The sequence below is a fragment of the Protomyctophum bolini genome (genome assembly GCF_963924005.1).
Source record: "Protomyctophum bolini genome assembly, chromosome: 4".
NCBI lineage: Eukaryota > Metazoa > Chordata > Actinopteri > Myctophiformes > Myctophidae > Protomyctophum > Protomyctophum bolini.
The window spans coordinates 21,382,776-21,407,225 of NC_137865.1; the positions used below are offsets into that span (position 1 = coordinate 21,382,776).

The following is a 24,450-nucleotide window of genomic DNA, read 5'->3' on the forward strand; positions in this document are numbered from 1 at the left end:
ACATGGTCAGGTACAGTACAGGACAACATATTATGGATAATTCTAAATATGATAGAAAAATCTAATCACATGTGTGAAGTGAGGGGCGCTCTCATCACACCTGTGGTACACACAAAGCTGGGCATAGGAGGACGCTTAACTCATTGCGTCACAAAATAAGAGACGGGCATCACTAATGTGAGTGAGAGAGTAATGCTTGCTATGTAATATTCAAACAAAATGTGTAAAGTGAAGCATTTTAATTGTAGAAGGGGCTGAGGCACATGCGACCACGTTGAGAAAATAAATCTATGCATGTACACAAGTCATCTGGCCTGCATGAAGTCTGATTTGATCGGATGCAGCCCATGACCTAGAATTTGTTTGATACCCCCTGCTAAGAACCTTTCCTCAAACGGCTCTTGCCCTGCAGTACTGCTGCAAAAAGAAAAAGGATAACAAAAAGCTGGTTCACTTGGTACAAGAGCATAGCACATGAGGAACTATGACACGGGTTTGGATCCAACCCACTCTCAAAGTGACACATCCGCAACACTCTCTATAAAAAAATAAAGCGGCTCAACCGGGTGCACTGACCACATTGTGGGTTCCGTTTTAAACAGCTGCGTTCAAAATCGTATCTCCTCTCCTTGCGCTCTGTTTCCTGCCTCTGTATATCCTCTATATGTCCTATAGGCCTACAAGTAAAGAAAAGAAAAGAAAAGAAAATGACAATCCCGAAAAAAATTAATATTTCAAACAAAAATGCAACTATCAATTCAATTTCAGTTCTCTCACAAACTCAGAGACGCAATACTTGCATTAGGCGTGTAGTTAGTTCTTCATTTTTGTATTCTGGCAGCAAGATGCTTTGCGTGTTCCTCTCTACAGCAGTAAAAACATTCTTCTTTCTTTCGGTGATGCTATGAAAATCAGGAAATGTACGTTATGTGGAATCTGAATCTGAATTCTGCTCTCCTTGTCTCTCTGTCTCTCCAATGTGTGGTTGTATATGTGTGTTGCAGCCATTCCTGGTCATTCGATTTTCTGTTCCCCAGACATGATTTCGCTGTGCAGTTTTTTATCGAGCTCTATGTAGGTCCCTTTGCTGGGATCCAGGAAGTACAGTTTGTCTTTCACCCCACTGGGGTCAAAGCCACCACGACAAAGCTCTGTCTTTTGGAACTTGAATGTGCCAGTCTTGTCGAGGTCCCCCGACAGGAACCGAAGGAAGACGGGCCTTTTCAATGGAGGAAGAACCAGTTTCATGGCGTTAGTAAACTTGTCCAGGTCAGAAGTGAGGGAGGGATCAGCGATGGACGCCATGATGGCCTTACCCACTACTTTTGGTACTTCTACTCCGTACACGACCACATCGTTGTGGCCCACCAAAACGCTCAGAATGCTCGCTACCTCAGTAGTTGAGACGTTCTTTAACTTCCAGGGGATGTTGTCTTCAATGCGGTCCTTGAAGTACACGTATCCAAACTGATCCATCATAAGTACATCGCCGGTGAGATAGGCTGTGTCTCCTTTCTTGAAGACATCGTGTGCAATCTTCTTGTCGTTTGCCTCTTTGTCGATGTACCCATCAAACCTCTGCATAGTGTCACTCTTTATCTGGCCTACTAACATGCCTTGCTCTCCAGGTTTACAGGTAACACAGACTCCATTATGACATCGGAGCAGTTCCTTAGTATGCTTATCAACTTTCACCAACTTGACAGGGAATGGTGTGAACCTACTGATGAAACCACAAGCTCCAATCCTATTGTCAATGTTGGCCAGGCTGCAGTTGCCCTCTGTGGCTCCATAGAACTCTGCAATGATTGGAATGTTGAAGCGGTGGACGAACTCCTGCCAGATGGACTTCTGCATGCCATTGCCCAATGCCATGTGCACCCAGTGCTGCTGGTCTGAGTGGCGAATCGGCTCCCTCAACAGGTACCGGCAGATCTCACCACTGTACTGGAAAATCGTGCAATAATACTTGTTACAGTCACCCCAGAAATCGGAAGCAGAAAAGGTATCTCTGATCACTACAGTCATGCCACGGAGTAGACACTGTCCAATTCCGATGATGTTACCTGCAGAGTGGTAGAATGGAAGGCAGGTATAAAGCACATCTTGCGAAATCAACCTCAAGTAATTGTACGTCGTCGTTGCTATCCGATAGTACCTATTGTGCAGTATAATAGTAGCTTCAGGCAACCCAGTGGTGCCTGATGTGAAGGTGTAGAACAGGCGATCTTTGAACTCGGACTTTGGCTTTTCTGGATGTGTGACGGGTCTGGCATCCAGTAGGGGTTCTAGGCACTCTGTTCCCTGCGGGACCTTTGTGTCATCCCAATCCCCAGAGCAGAACAACTGAACGGTGTTCTCCAAGGAGCTATGGATCTCGGAAACCGCCTCTGTAAACTTCGATCCAAACACTATGGCCTTGGCTTTGGTAATGTTGACACAGTGAACTAAGGGCTCCAGTCTCAAGGTGGTGTTGATGAGGGCCGGCACCGCTCCAATCCTGGCCATGCCCAGCCACAGGCCCACATACTGGAAACTGTTGTCCATCAACAGGGCCACCACATCTCCCTTCACAAACCCTTTGTCCAGCAGCAGGTTAGCAACTTGGTTAGAGTATTCATTCAGTTGTTTGAAAGTCCACTTCTCCCCAGTAGCTGCCAAGATCAGTGCAGTCTTTCCATTAAAATTACGCGCCGTCTGGTCGAATAATGTGGGAATGGTGCTTTTCTTCAACTTGTGTTTCAGGGCTGCCGCCTTCACCTGCCATATTACCTTGGATGCATGTAGATCTCTGTTGAAGGTCTTTGCAAAAATCCACAAGAAACTCATCCTTGTAGTTTATGCAGTGTCTACATCGGTTGTTTCTATCTGGTTATTTCTGTGTGGACCTCTAAATGCTCACGGCACCTTATATATGGCTGACCAAGCTCTGGTCTGACGTAACGCACCACACAAACTGTTTCCTAACACAGTGGTCAGTCTGTATGTCTGTCTATCTAGTAACTCACGAAACCTGACGGTTTATCTGTCTGCCTGCCCAGGGCAGAACTCTAGGCGTCGTCTGACTGAACGAAAACCACACACATCCTTATGTATGCTTGTCTGGGGAGGATGCGCCAAATCTCTCTGTGTTTGTGGAATGTCTGCACCGACTTCACTGACTGGCCGAGCTTCGTGTCACGTTTGGAGTATTTGGAGGTACATCATGTGTCACGTTTGGAATATTTGGAGGTACATCATGTACACCACAGTGACCAGCTCTACCAAAGATTAATTGTGCATTATAGCCAGGTCATACACCATATATGATGTATGGTAATAAGAGCGCCCCTCACTTCACACAAGTGTCTTTATGTATTATTACAAATAATTTGAGTCATGAATGTTTATATAGCTCTTTGTTTTTGTGTATATTGCGTAGAGCTTTTTTCTTTTTGGGTTTGATCCATTATTTGCTGCAATGGATGAAACTGAGCGAATGGAATCGCACACAATGCACGGCACAAATAAATAGAAATCACACCCATGTGCAGTGAGGGGCGCTCTTATCATATCATCATATCATTCTGGCCCGTCACAATTTGCGTCGTCATTTTTGTCATCAATCAATTGTGTTTAGACACTTGTTTTCACAAACACTCGAAACTAGTGTGGGAAAAGCTGCACCAATATACCATTTAGGGACAGTGCAAGCTGCCCTACCCACAATATGCAGACAGTGTCTGACTTTCAGGCAGCGTCACGCACTGACGAAGATATAGCCCAGGACATACATATATTTCATGTGAACACACGGATGTATAGACAGACACACAAGCACACGCACGCACGCATGCACGCACGCACGCACGCACACACGCATATAATGATAGATAGATAGTAATGACGTCGTCATGCAATGACATCACAACATCATCGCAACCATGTCATTGCCATTTAAGTGACAAACACAGACATTTTAGTAAAGCAAATTGTCTCGCTTACATAAACATCCCTGGGAGGTTAGTTTGAATGTAGGACATTTCTAATAAACTTGTAATACGGTATACCCACTACGAAACAAATTCAACAATGGCTCTGACAGGAGTCAGAGCTTCATATCACAAGATTCTGAACCAAGTTGGGCTTTCATTGCCAGCAAAACTGCAACCTTTCTACAATCACCCGGCCGGTCCGAAGACGGTGTTCTTCTGGGCTCCCATGTTCAAATGGGGCTTGGTTGTAGCAGGTTTGGCCGACCTGAACAGGCCCGCCGAGAAACTCAGCATGTCCCAGTCGGCTGTTCTCACCACGACAGGTGTTCTTTGGTCTCGATACTCCATGGTTATCCTTCCCAAGAACTGGAATCTGTTTGCCGTTAACTTCTTCCTAGCAGGTGCAGGTGCCACGCAGCTCTTCAGAATTTGGAATTATAAACAGGGATTAAAACAGTGATTTGTAAACAATTCCTTTTTGAGGGCCCTCCTATATGCCCAGCTTTGTGTGTCTATGTCTACCACATTTGTGAAGATTTGATTGGCTAAGCACAGAATGTGATGATGTATAATGATAAGAGCAGCCCTCAGAAGTGTGATCATTGAATTTCAAGTACCCCCAGTGCGTACTGAGTACTGGTTCTCAATGTTGGGTCCCGAGACAACACCAGGGCATCCAAATAGACCCTAACGGGTCTGTAACTGAGAATGTACAAATGGAACCAAATACGGGTCCATTTGTACACTCCGAGTTAAATCAACACTGAGTTTTACAATGTAGATTGGGGTACCAAAGATTTAAAAAAAAACAGACCCCCGTTCGAGATACAATATTAACATACAAGATACAAGACCCCAATATACACAGTGTTTATATACCTGTACGAGTAAGGCTTCTTTTGTACACTGAGTCGTTAGAGTCAATTAGGACACCCCAGGGCCCAGTTGTCCCCGGAAGTGGTGTTGATGAATGGCGGATTAAAGAAAGGTGAAGTGGAAACGGGTGCTTAGCTGGAGGAAGATGAACCTCACATGGGGAGAGGCAGGCCCGATTATAGATTGGTTGCAGGTCCTGATTATCTAAACCAGTGATTCTCAAAGATTTTTAACATCAAGGAACCCCATGGTATCTAATAAACTCTGGACCCGTAAGTTGCAGACCTGTGAGCGTCCATTTGGTGACCTGCTGGAACCCCTTCAAGGACCTCTGGGGAACCCTGGATGTATTTGTATGTGCCCGCTGGCTGATATAACGAAAATGGCACACTAGTATCATGTGTATACTATGCATACATAATACTTCCAGTCTATACTTCCGAAACTCTACATAATCTAAAATCTTTGGTGAGGAATGTGCGACTAAGTAAAAATCAGCTATGGAAAAGCATTTCAATTAGATATTTAGTATGTCCAGATAAAACAGTAAGGGCTCCATTTTCGTCACCGCTAAACCCCTTATCCCTAAACTTCTTTGCCTTTTTTTACTATTTTTCTAAACATTTTTGAATAGTTAAAATGGCCAGACTACAAGCTCACAACGTGTCATTGTAGATTGGCTAGTTGAACTATTGAAAAATATTTTTCAAAATAGTAAAAAAGGCAAAGAAGTTTAGGGATAAGGGGTTTAGCGGTGACGAAAATGGAGCCCTAAGTCTCTCAGTTGTAGGATTGTCTCAGACCGTCTCACTCTCAGAGACCATCCTAAAAAGACATTGGAGAGAAAGGGATAAATAGATCACCAGCTTTCCAGAGACTACATTCAGATGGAGGAGTTGCAAGTCTGAATAAAGCTAGAGAAAGCGAAAGCCTTGAAGTGCAAAGTGAATGCAGTAATTTCAGTTAATCTAGTGATTAAGCTCAGTGATTTTATGGTTGGTGTCTGCCCTGAGATTGGAGGTCGGGTGCGATCGGCAGAGTCATACCATATGACTATAAAAATGATCATCAAGCATTAAGGTTTGAGATGGGCTCCGGGTGTGCCACATCTTTACTGCAGTTAAACACTTCCAAAAAAAGAAAGAAGAAAAACTAAATTACGTCAAAAGAAAACATGTTTGAAAGAAAAACATAACAAATGACACTATACAAACCAAACACAAAACTAAGCAAAACTAAGACAGAAGTAAAATAAATACTGTGACCAAAATAAATCAAACCAAGCACACACAAAACAACACTAACCTTGCAAATACAATAGAAAATAATCACACCCGTGTGAAGTGAGGGGCGCTCTTATCATATATATCGCATTCTGGCCAATCACAATTTGCGTCCTCACTTTTCTGCCCTCACTTTTATCTTCAATATGTACTTTTCTCAGTCAATCAATTCGTCGCTATGGGGTGATCAGCCAAACAAGCCTTGTTTGTGTTTAAACGAACCCGGAAAGCTGGGCATAGGCAGGGCTAGCGCTCCTCAAAAATAAATAATAACCAGAACCCCAACTACATTTACGCCCTATCCCCGCTTAATCTCTAACTTCCTAACTAATCCCTACTGTGGCTCATTTAACGACAAGAAAACATACTTACACATCAGAAACAGTTCGTGAAAGTAATGAGTTCCCACTCATATCTGCAAAATGCACAGCAACAAAACCCAAATCCAAGGCCTGTCTCTATTTTGATGATAGTGACAGTGAGAGAGACCGAAGAGTTGGGAGAGAGAGGGGATGATATGCAGCAAAATGCCTCGGGTATGATTCAAACAGAATCAGCACTATTAAGGACTATAGCCTTATTTATGGGGTACGTTATTTAGGCAAGAGCCCCTGGTGCGCAGATGCTAATGGTGTTGGAGATTGATACAACAATTCTAGTTTAATGAAGAACATCATTCACCCCAGCAAATTGGGGAAACTCAAATGAGAGGATGGATCAATGATATAGGATAATGTGGTTGATAAGAGATCTGGAAATCAATCAAACAAAACGGCTGAAAAAGAAAACATTCTGGGGATAGAGCACAAGAGTTGTAGCAATGGTAAAATTAAGAAAATCAGCAATCTATTAGCCTATCTCTTCTGAATTACTATAAGACAGGGCCTGATAAAAGCGTTACACGGTACACACAGCTAAATGTTGGTGGTACATGTTCTGTAGAGATTGCTAACATCAATACAATATAACTAATAATAATACAGAATGGTGATAGAATAGATCATAATAATGAATTACAAAAATAAAAGTAATAATCGTAGTAGTCGTCTACGACATATTGATGTATGACTAAAAATATGGGCAAGGTTTCAGCTCAATCCGAGCCCCATTGACTTAGAAAATTAAAGTTACAGTTAAAAAAGTATAAAATAATATATGTGAAAATAATTAGCGGAAGTACTTCTTTGACTTACTGGCAGGCAGTGTGCGACTGTGCGTACAAACTCGGACATACAGTACAGGCCACTCTTATAGATGGCTACAGCCATGCCATAAACATATGACCTGGGGAAGATGAGAGAATTCTATGCTGAAAATATCAAGTGAAAAGTAGCTTACTGTGGTTTAGTGACCTAAAACATACAGTAGGCCTATACGAAAACTGGAATAAAACTGGGGCACAGTTTATCCTGTGCCATCACGTATACTAAAGGGACTAAATAGCATACATACGTACTTAAGAGTATACATTATTATCTCCGCCAGGCCGAAGGCAAGGGGAGTATAATGTTTTAGCTCCATGTGTTGTGAACTTGTGTGTCTGTCTGTCCGTGGTTCATCTAGCAAAGCATAGTGGAATGTATAGACTGATATATCCACAATATGTGAGATAATCTGGGCTAACAGTTTGTGAGATTACAGTAGCTCTGAACACACAGACAAGCAGTCTCTGTAGGAGGCTAGCTTTATAGACGGCTAGCCCCCTACAGAGACGCGCTGTAATAATGTCTCTAGAGTCGTTGTCAGGTATAGTGCTGTATCTGTTTTGTCAGGGTACTAGGAAGCAAATCTACAGTCATGTATGGTGCACCAACTCTGTGGATACACAGTGTGGACACAGACTCACACACATGAATCCTGGATTTATAGAGAAGACAAGCATGAGCATTAGAAGTACTTATTACTACTACATTTTCCCATGACTGTGTCTTTGGTTGCATCAACAAACTGTGCAGGCACCCAGTAGACCCAATACCATGAAGCTTCTGTTCGACCCGTCTGAAAAGCCATCATGTAGTATTCCTCGTGACCTTCAATGGGTTCGGCCACTATGCCGTCTATGGAGGCCCACGCAACCTTTTCTGTTTTGTCCTTACTTCCAATCCACAGCTCATGTTGTTTCAGTTTGAACGTGAGTCGAACTTTTCCACCGGATTTGTTAAACATTCCGGATAAAGGCGCTGATGGTAAGTTTTCCTTTGTTCCTTTAACTGCTGCCATTATGTCTTCTGGTTTCCCTTTGTCCAACACCCTCTTGTGTTGCTTTTTTCTGCATAAAGGCTCTTTTTTGTTTTCTTCAGCTTTCACAGGTGTATTCACTGCTAATACATCATTTAATGTAGATCCTATCACCATTATCTTTGCGCCATTGGTAATTTTAATTTCACTTAGTGTCTTCTCTTCTGGAATTAGTCCCTTGTACATAACTTTCTGCATATCTGATGTAAGGCCGGTGAGTGAGTGGATCCTCTCTTTCAGTTGGGCTCCTGTGCTTTCGATGGGAATTTTGAGATCATATTTAATCTTGTTCCAAATGATCTTAAGATCCACCATCTGTTTATCTGTGTCATCTCCGTTGCTAATACTGGAGTTGCGAGTTAAGATGCTTTCCTCGTCATCATGAAATACTGCTTTGGGGCACCCTTTGTCTGCTTTTTCGTGTTTTCTTTCAAATAGTGAGGTCTGAGAATCCATTGTATTTCATTGATTTTACATATTTCATCAAATGCATTCACAAACACTTATATTGAGCTTTGGTCTTACATCACACAGCACAAGCTGTTGCCATACCTTTTTGTGCCCATATATGGAGATCCCTATATGTCTATCTGGTCGTCTTGCGGCACACAAGGACTCATCCCCTGCAGGAACCTGTGGAGAGAGAAAGAGAGAAAATAATCGAGTGGTAAGGGATGCGGCTGAGGTGCTGACAGGAGTGGAGGAGGGATACGAAAAGCATAGAGGATTCTGGGTGGGTATAATAGGGTCAGGTAGATTGGCGGCGTGGACCCATGGAGGATGGAGAGTGGCGTGAAAGGCAGGGTCAAGCCGTCAAGGTGTGTTCCTCCGCCTCATGGACATCTGTTCCAAGTTCCAACTCCATTTAACCCATTTAGGACGATTCTACAAATGTCCTTTAAATCATGACAGTTTTCTGAAAAACCTGTTTCCATGTCAGTGGTGTTCAACCATTTTCATGTCAAGGACCCAAAAAATGGTTCCCTGAGAGATTCTACCATTAACTAGCCTATTATGTCCAGAGGAGGGTGCTAGAAGACCAAGTAATACTAAGAATAAGATATGGTCCTTTTAAGATGTGCAGTTTGTAAAAAGAAGAAGTTAATTTAGTCTGCTGCTGACATTATAAGCCAAGGTATGCTAATGTCAGTCTGCTGACTCTGCTTTAGTGCTTGCCCATCATTTGAGCAATGACTTTTATTTTCACACATTTGGGGGGATGCACCGTTCCTGGAGATACTGCAATACCAGGTCGATGCGTGGAGTGGACGGAGCAAGCCCCTATTCCATCTCCCAGTTCCAAAAATCAATTTAATATATGGTCCCCGGGTAGGGGACGTATCAGATATTAAACTGATAAGAACAGATACTACACTTGATCTTAGCCAAAAGGCCGAGAAGCGATGCCGCTGCCACCTACGAGAAACGTAAGGCATTCTCGGCCATACCATGCAGCGTCATGTTTTGAACACAAAACACAAATAAAATCACAAACAAAGTTAACAATCACAATCCTATATCCTATGCTATGTGGTGTGTACCGTATGCCCACATGTCTATAAACGCACGGAGAAATTAAAAACCAAACACATTATTACCATTAAATGCTAATGTTTTCCTGGGCGAGCTTTTAAAACTGCCGACGCGTTTCACCATTGACCAATAAGAAATGCGAAAGAGCTGTTAAACCAAAACCCCATTTACAGCGACAAATACATTGTAGTGCTGTAGTGTGTGTGCTAAACTTTATCACGAAGGCGTAATTTAACCATTTATCGTGATTGTTATTTAAAATAATGGCGAATCGATCGGTATTATAGGACTACCGGTATTTAGAATTGCAAAGCTAGCTACGACAGAGTTCTGGCGCTCTCTTGTGGACAAGCTGATAACAACAAGGAACAGAAACAGAAACATTAAATCGTGTTCACCTTTCCTCGCAGGGCGAGGACGCGCCTGCTCCTGCCGCTGTTGGAGCGTGCGCGTTCACGTAGCTGTCATGTCAGTCAGTGCCGTGCCGTCCACGGTGCTGCGTGGTTGCCCTGCCAGAACAGCTGCATGTCCCACTCACTCAACAACACGGAGTGTGTGTGTGTGGTGTTAAACGAGCCATTTGAGTGGAACCCGGGCTCAACTCGCAGTGTGTGTGTGTGTGTGAACACATCTCCCTTGGACGGAACCAGCTGAGGAGAGAATGAGAATAGTGGGGTTTGTTTTGCATCGCGCACACGAGTGGAACTTGAGTCACGCCAAAAGGTAAGCTAATAAAGCTATATGATGAGCGTTCCTTTAGTTTACACACCACTGGTGGTGTGTTGGTCTGGGGTCGGGGTCCCGCGGTTCGGGACCCTCCCAAGGGAGGAACTGAGTGTGTTCCAGGGGGTTTCCAGACAAATTAGGACTATGTGCATTCTATTTTTTCGGCTTTTTCGAAATATGTTAACAAATCTTGACAAGCGTTGACAAATCTCTTTATGAGGCGAGGGTGCCTGCCTGGCTCAACATCTTCTTTACAAATGGAAATGGGTCCGCCGCGGCCAGATGCATTGATTATATCACTTTTGGGGGTTCTTGTTGGCATGACAGAAGAACCAGCGACACCCCGCAGTAGTAGAAGACTTGTTTGAACCACTGTTATTGCCTCAAATAACGAGCATTGGGTTGATGATTCCTCTTTTATTTCTCTCAAGGACAGGCAGGCAGATGACTTGCCAAATAAAAACCAAGAAATGAAAGGAAAGGGTGTGTGACAGTGTGACTTTGTGTAGTAGTTAGTATCTATCATTTTCACATTTCACTTTCCGCCCGCTGCATTGTTATTTCTTTCTGTTTCTAAATGCAGTATATTGGGGCTGTTCCCGTCCGTTACAATACAAGGAGATCAGTAGGCTAGTGCAGGAAACGCTAGTGGGTTGTCAATGTGTCCCTGCACTCCCCACTGTCCCCAGCATATCACATCTTTGTTGAAAGCTACTTCTAGTATGCGTTCCAATTAACTATTTACTGTACATCTAGACTTTCTAAAACTGTCAAAATCTCTTGATCTTACCCTGCCAATTATTGACTTCTTGGAAATTCAACTGGAAATATTCTGTTAAAAGACAGAATTGTTTGGTTTAGTTGGGGGAACAATACCAGCCAGCCAGCCAACCAATACATCCATGTGTGTCCGATATATCCCTCTCTACCTGGAGTCTACACCTGGTTCTTATATGCTCTGAATGGACGGTGCAGAGAAATGTAGACTTTTTGGATTAATTGAATATACTTTTATTAGTCAGAAATGTTATCAGCACGAGGTACAGTCAGACTTTTATAGGCAGAACAGAAAAAAGTGGACTTGTTTCCATTGTGGTCCATCAACTACTTTGAAGCTGGCATGCCTTTGGCGAATACAAAACAACTCGCCCTTTTACCAACTCGCCCCGGGCTTACAGCCGGCGGAACAGCGCAGCCTGGTATTCCTAAAGTAACCTAAGTAAATGATGCTTAAACGGTTAAACCTAACCTTATTCCTAACCATAACCTCAGTAAAACTATGCCTAAACATTACCCTATACCTAAGCTTAACCCCAGCAAAAATAGGTCTAACCCTAAACGTATTTCTAACCTTATTCTCTTTTCATTAAAACAAAATAAAGAATACAAGAACCGCCGCACCGATCGGTCGGCGTGAGGTCGGCGGAAAAAAGCTGGGGTGAGATGGAATTGGGGCGACCGTACCTGTTACCCCTTTGGCCATGTTCATTCACACACACAAAATACATGAGAATACACATTTTTTAGTTCAATGTTTGTTTAATAAACGCCATTGACAATTAAGGGAAAACTTTCTTTTGTAACTCATTACGTCATATTGTCTCTGTATTGTTAATGGCATTTAATGTTCTCTCTCTCTCTCTCTCTCTCTCTCTCTCTCTCATCTGCATCTATTAATTACATAATTTCTCTCTCCCCACATTGTCTTATGGCTACAGTGCCTTGTCCTAAGGCACTCTCGGCTAGAAGTAGAAGCCAGTATGACTTTTTACGGCTAATGCTGGTAGAAGATCATACTACTCTCATGGCAATGCCCAGTATGAATTTACTACTCCCACTATCATGCACCCAATGTAATAGACTAAATAGAGCACCGAAATCTGACGTTAATATCTGTAGAGGGCGCAAATCCACTGGTTCTAGAGATTTACCCTATCTATCACTCATATATGAGTGCCTATCGCAAACGATATAGAGACACCTCCCTGACAATAACGCAGAGACATCTTGTTTATTTTTGGACCACAGCGCTTATATGAAACCATTTTAAGATGAGCCCATGTTATTCTCCATAGATAAATTACTTCCGTAAAACCAGACAGAACCAGGGGATGAGCGAGTGACGTCAGGACATCGGTGCTCTATACAATGTAAATCTAGATCTACAAGTTTGCGCCATTGCTAGCTTGTAGATCAGCCCTTTCTGAAATGGCGACTGTCTAAATAGCTAATGTGGCCCGGGAAATGGAAGTCTGTCGATTATCTGTTGAAACTGTTACCTCCGTGACCTGATGAAGAGGATGAAGGCAGGGAGGGATGGATGAAATCACTTGGAACATTTTGGCCTATAATGCCCAAAATCGGGGAACCCAGTTAAATGCGTTTAAAGGGTGCCATACAGTATGTTTCCCATGTCCCTTTTTCATCATTCAGCATGTCGGCCTACAGTAAGGTCCCCTAACTCCCCTTAAATGTTTTCACAGAATCGGTTCAGCAAAAGCCCTAATCTTCCTGTAGACCTTCAGACCTCCGTTATGTGGGAAAGCTCACAGAGCTTAGATAGATCTGCTCAAAACAATGAGCTTAATGCCTCAGTAATGCCAGGAGGACATGAGACCAAGTCGTATCATGAAAAAGCATTATGTTATGCTTTAAATAAATAAAAATAGAGACCCGGAAAATAATTCCCCGTTCATTTTCCTCAGACTTTTCAAAAAGTATTTATTTAAGGACTTTTGAGCTGATCAAATAATTAGAAATGAAAAGAAAAAAAAGGCAGGATACAACACTTTTCGTTTTGTTTTTCTTCTTACAAATTATTTGATCGGCCCAAAACATTGTGTTTATTGTCATGATTTGTCACAACTTGAGTTGGCATTGTCCGCGGCGTAAACGTCTTTAAATAAATACTTTTTGAAAAGTCTATGAGGAAAATTAACGGGGAATTCTTTTCCGGGTCTCTTGTCGCCATGAAAGGGGGCGGGACTGCGACGCTCTATAGAGGCATGATCCATTCAAACAAATAGTGGTTGTGAAGGATACGTTGATATTAAGCAGAACTATATACAACATTGGCCTTTTCCACAGATTGGAAACAAAGCTGTTTGAAATGTCTGGGAGCTTTAGTTTTCATTTTATCTTAATTATCAATAAAAGCTGTTTCACGCTAATAATATTTTTTTGTCTCTTCACAATTCTATTCAGTCAGTAGCATCCTTTAACTAAAGCCAAATATATTCTGCACTCTTGAGTCTGATAATATTATTTAACTGGAGAGGCATAAATGGCCCTTTTGTCTGCTTGAAAGGCTGCCTTATGATGGTTGTGAAAGCCCCATAGCAGGGTGTCACAATGAGCACCAGATAGACAAGTCTTTTGCCAACCATTTAGACTTTTAGAGCAGTGGTTTTTAACCAGTGGTCCGTGGACCACCAGTGGTCCTTGAGGCGGTTCCAGGTGGTCCCCAGCTAAATGATAAGAGAGTTGGTAACCAAATGGACCCTTATACTGTAGATCTTTAACTCTTGAGAGCATAAAATGAAACCAAATGGATCCAAATTATCTACCTAAATTATTGTTAAACACCTGCATTACTTCATTTACAAGAAGTCTACACAATTAGAGAATGTGGAAGAATTGTTATTTTGATCAACGTTTGCCAAAAGCATGGAATTGTAGACAAAATCTTATCCAACGACAACAAAATATTCTTTAGTTTTGGGTCTGAGAGGCTAAAGGTCATCAAATGGTGGTCCGTGGCTCAAATACCAAATATATAATGGGCCTTGAAATGGAAAGGGTTGAAAACTCCTGATTTAGAGTGTGACCAAGGACCAGCATCTCTCTTCAGTTGTTGTGGTTTGGATTGGATCTGGTCAACCACGGCTCACTCAACAATGGTCATGAAGGCGATTGAGTTTATTATTTAACCACTTAACACCCTCCGCCCCATTGCCGTAGATCTAGGTCAATTAAAGCCTATTTCTTTATACTACGCTTAACGCCATTGCTGTAGATCAATGGCAACTGCGCTTTTATAGCGCTTTCGATCAATCAAGCCATAATGCTACTTGCGGGTTGTCATGACAATGGATCGCCCATCTTAGATCGTCCTTGCCATAATAATCCATCAATCCTGTTTCTTTCAATCGCCTGTATCGCCCTAAATGGCTAGGTCGCTTATCCGCCTGGGTGACAGCAGACTGCTGGGTAAGCGCTGGCGCTTTGGCATGGGGGGTCAGATCAACATATTATGGAATTAATTCTGTACTGGCCATATACAGTATGGAGCGTGTCTCGAGTGTACAGGGTTTGATGAGGTCAGATCAACATATGGAATGTCAGAACAGCCAGGTCAGCTCCATATATGGATATCTAAGGGTGGCAGGTGTCTTGAGTGTACAAGGTTTGATGAAGGCTGTACTAATAACTTTGGGGCAGGCCCGTCTAGAGTTTAAATGGACAGGTATCATCATTGAAGAGGAAGGATGGATGGGGAAGGATCAACATATGTAATGTCAGCTCAGAACAGGTCAGTTCCATATATGGAGATCTAAGGGTTTGAGGTGAGATGTAGAGTTGCTGGCCAATATCGATGACATCAGGGATCTCCATATATGGCCTTAATATTGATGACATCACGTGATGTCACGACTTGAGGCATGACCATATATGGGGCGTGACCAACCAACCAAAATGGGATTCCGACGGGAAATGCACAATTTCATAGTTAACTGCGACCGTCGCAATAATGAGTGGATCTACAAGCTCACAACACAATGTCTTGCGGGCGTAATGAGCTTGTAGAATGTAGACCGTCTACATTTTGTGGTAAGTTCTGTTTATGATGTATTAAACCTTGACTTATTTTCTTTTTCATTCTATAATTAGTTTTATGTTCTTTTCATATATTTCGTGCACTAATTCACAAAGTATCGGTCGAAACATCTGTCGGTGGTCTCGGACTCTTCTAAATTGGGCTCAGCATGTCCGCCCTTTGCTGCATGTCCTCCCCACATCTCTCTCCCAATTTCCTGTCAACCTAGTATATATCTATCAATAAAGGCAAAAAGCTCAAAAAAATGGGCTCCGCATCAGACACAAAAATCAGGCATTGGTTGGGCTCTAGTTGTGCGTAGATATGTATCAGCATCTTCTCTCGTTTGTCTCTGCCAGTCTTCTTCTTCTTTCGTGTATCGTCATCATATGTCCAGCTCAGTGTCAGAAAGCCACGCCATTGTCTCTGGTCCCACTTGGAAGAGGCCAGCCTCTGAAGGAGGTCTGTACAGAGGACAGGTGGTAATGATGTGGTCGGCAGTCTGCTCGGGCTCGCCACACTCGCATGTTGCGCTGTCTGCCAGGCCCCACTCCTTCATGGACGATCCGAAGCGTCCATGAAGCAGGGTCCAGTGCCGGCGTGGTAGGTGTTCTCCTTCGACTCCGTCTCCCGGGTCTTGGATGTAGCGGTGCAGGCGTGTGGGCTCAGCCGAATCCCATTCCCGCTTCCAGGTGGTTGCCAGCCATGCCCTTGTAGACAGGTCCTCAGGGATGGAACCAAGCATGGCTTGTGCTCTCCTGTTATAGGGGTGACGGGACTTAAGTCTGTATGGGGGCGCTGCCTTGGTTGTTGTTTCGTGCAGGATATGCCAGTCGTTTTGTTGGGCTTTCCTTGCAAGCGCGAGGGTTGCGGCCTCTCGTCGAAGGCCGGCGGGGGCAATTCCTGCTAGGACTGGCAGGTAGGACACAGGGGTCGGCTTCAGGCAGCCAGTTACAATCCGAAGGGCATTATTGATGACCGGGTCAACCTTCCTCACGTGTGGGCTTCTACTCTAGACTGGAGCACAGTACTCTGCAGCAGAGAACACCAGGGCTTGTGTGGAGATCTGTAGTGTCCAGGCCAAGTTGTGCCAGCGAGGCGGCGGATAAGCGAGACCCTTGACGATACCTTGGCTTTTACTTCCTGCAGGTGTTGTTTGTAAGACAGTGTCCTGTCCAGCCGAACCCCGAGGTACTTGGGGGCTAGTTGGTGCTCTAGGCGCTTGTTGTCAACAGACACCGACAGTTCCATCTTTGCCTCTCTGTTGCACAGATGGTATGCGGCCGACACCGTCTTCCCAAGGCTGAGCTGCAGACGCCACTTGCGCAAGTAGTCGGCCAAGGTGCTCATGTCCAGGTTAAGACCGTCTTCCACTGCTGACCATGTTGGTTGATGCAGCATGATTGTCTCTGCCAGTGGCACATCTGTACTCGCTTGAATTGCCTGATATGTCTGTGATTAGTCAAGCCTGTGCACCCCCCTCCACTCCCCTTTCAGTGAAATGCAGGTCAGACTTAATACTGTGAATAAATAGTCTCTCAGGCTGAAACTCCTGCCTGAGGAAAGGACAGATCGGTCAGCAGCATGATAGCCTAATAGTGTTGTTGTTGTAGTTTTGTTACAGTCAACAATGACATGAGACTAAATTAGGCTAGCCTCGGAATTTCCCTCCAACCACGGCCGTCTCGGCAGTCCTACGTCTCTGTGACACACACACACACACACACACACACACACACACACACACACAAACACACAAACAAACAAGAGAAATTTATGTGCAGCAATTAGCCGACTTACAAGGCTCACAAAGCTTTGCGGATGCAACACAAGCATAGGTCGGCTATCTTCAACATGCAACACCATCGTGCAGCTAAGTATGAATCGGGCTCAACCCTCCAGGTTTTGTGAGCCCACTGTTACAAATATGATTCTAAAGGGACAGCCAAAAGAATAACAAGAGAATAAGTGTGTCTGCCTTATCAGACTCTGAGCCTGTAGCTTGAGTCCAGCTGTCTATAATAGCTGCTGCTGGTCCTGGGCCTTCTGGCCCTGTGGGGAACATGTGTTGTGTGCCTCCTTCTCCTTGTTGAATTATTCAAGCCTGTTTCGGCCGTGTAAGAAACCAGCGCTGTACGGAGTGTTTGGCACGATGAGGGGATTTACAAGCGTAGTATACAAACGGCTGTCTCGTTATATTGGAGGTTATTTTGTTTGGTGGGGGCGGGCACAAGATAACTACATGAAGCTGTGCGTCCCTATGGTGGGACGAACATTTGTCGAAAAGATGTACAAGCTGTCAAGCTCACAGATCTACAAGTTCATTGTAGAATGTCTTATTTGACCAAGAACCAGCATCTCTCTTCAGTTGTTGTAGCTTGGATGATCATCCACAGCCTGCTCAACACTGGTCAGAGAAGTATTGAGTATGTTTAACCACTTAAGTATGGGTACAACAGTTAATCAAACAAAAACATATATATACAACAATATATCCCTGTTTTCAGCGAAGATGTTTGGTAAAGGGAAAAGTGGACCAGGCAGTGTCTCCCAGTCAACTAAATACTGTACATGGGGTTTACGTGGTTTAACCTGAGAGTTGTCACAGGAATGGAATGTTGGTATCCATCACTACCACTCCAGACATTCTTGATAAGAGTAGTGAGCTTAATAGTTGTATGTAGACAGCTATTTTTGCTATTTTTTAAACCACCATTGGCATTGTACAATGAAGTATAATACAGGTTTAAGTCGAGTTGTTGATATATAAGAAATAAAATAAATGTATCACAAAAACCCCTGCTTTTTGATTATTTGATTAATCTACATGAGCAGGATTAAGTTATTGGTTCTCAATATCGGTTTTGATATATTTACGTTTAATTGCCCAGCCCTTCTCTGACCCCAAGTATTGTATTCCCATACTAGGCAATAGGCGATTAAGAGCGATTACAGTAAGTCTGGCATTCCGATGAGGGCTCACAAAAGACTCTTGTAAATCAAAGGAATACCACCAACTTCTTCAAACTCTGTATGAGATTTTTCCCTGTGGCTTTATTAATAGATATGCTGGTTTTATTTCTGTCTCTCTCTGTCCTCATCGGGGAGAGAGCATCCACTTATGAGAACATGGCTTTCTCCGTGGGGTCCTGTGGTTCCGTGTTTACCAATACTTTTCCCGTCACATTCTTGCCTTCCCTCCCACCACCCCTCCGAAACGTGCTGCCACTCTGGGAAAAGAGGCCTCCCTCTCTCCCTCTCTCTGTGTCTCTCTCTCTGGTGTACAGCTCCAGCGTCTCAAGCATTGTGCTGTCATCGTTGTTATATTTAGCTATCTTTCCCGCCCTAGGTAGTGGAGAGACGAGGGCTTGGACCAGAGAGAGACGCTGGCTGGCTGCTGCTGGATTCTCATGATGGGGGGGGGGGGAGGATGGGTCAGAGGGGGGGAAGCCTCCTCAGACTCCACTCCATCTTGTTGTTTCCTATTTTTAATTAAGATGGAGCGGGTTTGGAGATCGTGATGCTGTGTGTGGTGCTGTGAGTCACTATGGTCTGCTTTGCTAAGGCAAAGTGACAGTGGCAGTACAGAGCACAGCAGAGCAGCACAAGAGTCTGCCCCTTGGGGATAGTGAGCTATTCTGAGCCCTGATGCTTTCCTCCAGCCTGTGTTCTGGGTGAAAGCACCCTCCCTAGGGTCACACTGTCTCCCTGCCGCTGGCATTTTCCACAAATAAACCCAGACTATACCGTCTGCCATACAAGAGAGACAAGGCAAGACGAGAGAGACGAGCACAGACGGAAAAAAAGATGTGGGATCTTTCTGAACCACTTTAATCCGACGGAAGTCAAAGCCTGGGTATCGAGACTACTTTAATCCTTTGGGGTCTTTCGAAAGTTAACAAAATTGCATAAAATATTAAATTAAAAAGTGACAACAGAGCTTCTAAAAATCTAAGTGGTTTTGGGAGACTTTGTGTCTAATGCAATAGCATGCTGCTTCCTATATGCAACGCATCACCAGTGACTTCCTATTTTTGCATTGCATCAGCGGCAGTTGATAAAGTTATACACTGTTGTCATGCTTTGTTCTTTTCTGCCAAGGACCACTTAGCACAAGCCTGAGAGGAAGTGCTGTGACATGGGTTAACAATTGGCCATTGTCCACACAGTGGCACACCTGCAGGAGTCACAGCAGGACACATGTTGATTGCACGGGACTTTGACATTTCATTGTCATTGTCTGGACAAGGGTCTGAGAGGCAGGGCAGGATCAGACTGGCTGCAGTGGCCTTCAGCTTAGTTCAAGCCGGACTAGTCGCCGTCCGGCATGTTTAATTAAAGATGCGAGCCTGTGCACTAAACAGTAGGCAAGCAAGGCATTCATGGTAGGCATCTTGTCCCCTGTCACACAACTATCTATCTACTAAGTATTGTTGCTTTTTTACTGTAATATCATATTCATAGGTCCGTCCACGTTCTCTTAAGGCACTGATTCTTAACCCATTTAATTTCAAGGTCCCACAGTTTGATATGCATAATTTACGCCACAGCCCTCATTTTATAAGCTTATCTCTGGGACCTGAATCTATAGTGTAAAATCATCTGTTAATATAATTCTTGAGAGTGTACAAAATGGAACCCTTAACTCGGGTCAGGTCCCTCAAGGACCCCTGGGGGGGTCCTCTGACCCCACTTTGAGAACCAATGCTCCAGGCACAAATGACAGGCCTCCATAAGTGACCCATCTGTGTTCCATACCTTCCCCTTAGCTTAAAGAATGGGAGTACATGCAGCCTCCCTGTGCGGAGCCCCTCTGGACTTCCTGTGCGGTGACTTCCAGTGACATTCATATTCTGCATAACGTGGCTTTGTTTTCCGACTTGTAAGTCCACTGTTTTGTTGAGAGGAAATGAACAATGGCTCCGTTGTGGATTTAAGTTGAGCGAGATGCGACGGGTGAGCCAGGAATAATAATATCCTCTTATCTGAACCTGAAACAGGAGCTACCGTATGTGGGCCTGCCCTGTTTCATACCTGTCTGTCTACACACAGGAGAGCTGGGAATCTGGCGCGAAATGTCAGCAGAGAAAAGCTAACTATACGCACATCGACAGTGGGTGCTGCTCGGGTAAAGGCGCCGGTTACAAGATTAAAGGGAGAACCGGCACACTGAGGTGAAAGACAACTTCATTAGGAAGGCGTTTCGATCTATTGTGGATCTTTCTTCAGGTCTGCAGAATTCCAGCAGGACATCCCTTCTCCAGGTCTGACTCTGATGCTTCCTCTATCTCGCTCTCTCTCTCGCGCCGTCTCAAAATCTTTTCATCATGTTCACCCTCTTACACACACTCACACACAGATGTTTTGTGTAGAATGTGGTTGCTTTGTTCAGTTCCTTCCTTCTGCTGGAGAATGATATGCTTGTTCTGCTTAGCATTAACACTTACAACCAATAATGTTGTTTTTAATATCACAAAATTTGTAATTCTGTAATTATACTATACATTGCACATGGTGGTGTACAAAAATAGAGATCTACAATCTCATGCGATGCGTTGTGAACTTGTAGGTCTGCTATTTTAACTATAAAAAATATATTGTTCATTGATCTTAATCAATGCAAAATATTGAATCTACCAGCCATAGTAATGGATGTAACAAAATATTGCAAATCGTTCAGATTCAATTCACTGCCAATGCATGAACAGAACATGTCACAGAACATGTTACAGGGTAGGTTATTTTATGGTTTTATTCCTACACTTGAATCCTTCCCTCCAGGTCTGGCCTGGAGGGAAGGAGTGTATCTACAGCTAAATGCAAAGGGAAGTCCCCCACGCGGAACGCGGGTCACACTGGAGTAGGCGCCAGCCAGGCCAAAGAAGGAAATGGGATTGTGTTTTCCGCAGGCTATCTGCAAGAGTAGGTCCACCCTCTCGATGCAGATAGGTTCCCGGAGCCTAAATAACAGCAGGAGTGACGGGATTACTAACCTTAATAGTGCATTTTTAAGTGCTCTCCCTTAACCATTGATTGATTGAAACCTTTATTTCAGGGGAATCCAATTGAGACCAAGGTCTCCTTTTCAATGGCGCCCTGTATACAAACAAATAACATTTACAGCAATGATTTTACATACATGACAAACACACGGTACACAATGATATAATACAAAAACAACACACCAGAAAACAGAAACAGAATCAGAATCTTAAAAACGCATATTACAAAAAGCAGCTGCATACGCCTTCTTCTAGTCAGTTAAAACTATTTTAAAAATAGCATATCCAGGACATCCAGCTTTAACTTGTCTTGACAGATATTCCATAGATGTGGAGCATGCACCCTGAAGGCACTGAAGGCAGTATCTCCCAGTTTAGAAGAGGTTTTTGGGGTGGAGGGGTGGGGTTCTTACATCTGAGGCCAGGGATGCTGAGCCTGGTCTTCTTTGCATCACCTTTTGTTTAAATCAAAGGTTCCCCTGATGGGAAAATTGGGTTGCAGTGGCATAGACATCAGAACAAAACAATAATACAGTACACATGGCAGATACCAAGAAAGTACAATCAAATAATTGCAACAAGATTAGTATGGCCTGCAACATTCTTCTGAAAAGAAGAAAGATGCGACATGTCACATGACGTGACGTCATGTCAAGCGCTGCCATCAGCCTGCTTCCTAAACTGATATGGTCCAATTACAGCTAAGCATAACATGGGTTAGACAAACCTCTCTCCACCAATAGATTTCTTATATGACAAAACATAGTTTACACATATTCTTCCAGTGCATATGGCAGGCCTTGTTGACAGATTTACAGAGATTTAGAAGGTCTGGTCCCAAAAATGAACCAGTATTTATTGTGTAAAATCCATGATATTTACATTGGAATGAATGAGCCCGGCTGGAAAGTGTCCAAGTGGGAGTGTCTAAGTGGTAGAGGGCGGGGCTTTGCTAAAGGTGAATTCACGGTGAAGGTGAATCTTCCTCACAAACATTTCTAAAATGTTTTAGTCTCATTGAGAATCTTTGATTTCGGCCTCCGTGTAGCACTCCAGTAAGGTACAATGTCAGCAGTGGTGAGGCTGGTGAAACAGATGACACGGAGATATGTATGCTGGCTGGCTTCTTGGACAGGATGGGAGTATGCTGTGTGAGGTTAGGCCGAGGGTTGAACCAGGGTGAGGTTCAGGCTCACTCTCAGTGCTGAGCAAGGATGTCTTTTCCTCTCAGTCAGTCATCCAGTAGAACGCAACATCTGTCATCTCCTCCCCCCACCATGCCTTCAGCAGTCTGAGAAGCGTGTGTGTGTGCGGTTGCGTGCGTGCGTGCATGCATATTACTATACTTAGTTGTGAAGGTCAATGTCCCCACAAGTATAGTAGAATGTGATAGTATAGTTGTGTGTGTGTGTGTGTGTGTGTGTGTGTGTGTGTGTGTGTGTGTGTGTGTGTGTGTGAGAGAGTGAGCATGCACAGCTTGTATTCGTAGGCCTGCACGAACACTCCTTTGTTTAATATCCGATCTATAACTTTTATTTACTGAACAAGGTTAAACCTCCAGGTATCATGATTAGACCATATGCTAGTCTAAGAAGACACACACACACACACACACACACACACACACACACACACACACACACACACACTGGTTCCTCCAGCTAGTTTCCCGCTGCTAAAATCCTAATCTCAGCCTTTCATTCTCTCTCTCGTGATCTGTGTTCTAATCCACCATGTTCAATTTTACTGCTATCAGATTAAGATGAATTACAGAAGAGAGAAGGTCAGGGATCAGTCAGGGACAGCAGTGGCGGAGGGTTCCTATAACGACAGTGGGTGCCCACCTTAGAGTAGCCTATATATTTTAAGGTGCCCACCCGCCCCGCAATTTATTATTATTGGCTTATTATTTTGCCAGTGGGTGCTTCGGCTCCTGAGCACCCACGGAGTTGACGCCACTGAGGGACAGTATAAGGGAATCTCTGTCATTTGACTCAAGCAGGCAGGCTTATGGAATAGGTTGAGTTGTCTTGTTTTAAAGCATTACATTTTATTTTATTTTAACTCAAACCTTTCCTTCTGCGGGTCCCTGGAACAAGCTATTTTGAGATGGGGGTCGGCGGCCCTACATCTAATTTTGGGAATCCGTGACATGAAAAACTTGTAAATGTATTCAGAGAAAAAAGAAGAATTTAGAATCGGTCTCAGGTCTTCATGGGTTAAGTATATTTGGTTAGCCTATATCCTGGGTTAATCTCACAAAGCAATGAGATGCACAGTGTTCAAATTGTATCCATTTGTGTTACTCTGAGAATGTACACTCAGAGTCAAATGAACACATGCTTTTACAGTGTGTGTGACAGTAGGACATTTAGACGATAAATCATGTGAGCCCAGTTTGAGACTTGTGCATCCTCTGCATGCTGGAAGAAGCTGTGTAATTATCTGAGTATGACTCAGAAGGTTCTGCGTGCTGTCCGTGGTTATGAGTGTTCACCCAAGGGCTTGTAGATGCTCCATTTAGAGCCACACGTCACGGCAGGAAATGATGTAATTTTGTAGTCTTTCATATTAGTTTATCTGCCATACAGAAATCAGTTACTCCTTGTGTTTCTTGTCACTAGTATCGATGATTCTCTGTCCTCTCCCCTCTGTTGTGAAGTAGTGGTCATTTTCCTTTTATTGTTTTTTTTTTCTTTCTTGTGAAATGCAACAAACTGTACACAACATCAAATGATAGAAAAGTAAACTTAACACTACATACTATACAGGAGACACATACACACACGTCACAACAAAAAAAAACAAGAGAACGAATGGGTGGATGGATGACCATCAGAGAACAGTTCCAGGTGGATCAACAGCTAGAACTCCTATTCAATCGCGCGATTTGTTTCAGCTTTTGAGTGGTGCAACCACTCCTACAACCAGCAATGTCCCTGCCGTGCCTATCTATGTGGCCATGAGCACGAGTATATGACTATAGGGTACCAGTAGGGGGC

The 24,450-nt window shown here is 43.6% G+C and overlaps 3 protein-coding genes across 4 annotated transcripts in view; 1 reads left to right on the forward strand and 2 right to left on the reverse strand.

The window, feature by feature from the left end:
- Nucleotides 1–1,014: 1,014 nt before the first annotated feature.
- LOC308314495 (long-chain fatty acid transport protein 4-like) lies at nt 1,015–2,829 on the reverse strand (the record flags this gene model as incomplete). Its single annotated transcript, XM_080762126.1, has 1 exon — nt 1,015–2,829. The coding sequence occupies one exon, from the start codon at nt 2,827–2,829 to the stop codon at nt 1,015–1,017; it is 1,815 nt and encodes a 604-aa protein (XP_080618252.1).
- A 5,191-nt stretch (nt 2,830–8,020) lies between these two features.
- Nucleotides 8,021–8,827, reverse strand: LOC308314496 (ubiquitin domain-containing protein UBFD1-like; the record flags this gene model as incomplete). Its single annotated transcript, XM_080762127.1, has 1 exon — nt 8,021–8,827. One exon carries the CDS (start codon nt 8,825–8,827, stop codon nt 8,021–8,023), a length of 807 nt encoding a protein of 268 aa, XP_080618253.1.
- Nucleotides 8,828–10,455: 1,628 nt separating this feature from the next.
- The window catches only part of LOC308314815 (uncharacterized protein), a 51,056-nt gene continuing 37,061 nt past the window's right edge, over nt 10,456–24,450 (forward strand). For both annotated transcript variants that reach the window (XM_080762530.1, XM_080762531.1), the window contains exon 1: nt 10,456–10,627. The gene's annotated coding sequence lies outside the window, so the exon portion shown is untranslated. The remainder of the gene's footprint in view (nt 10,628–24,450) is intronic.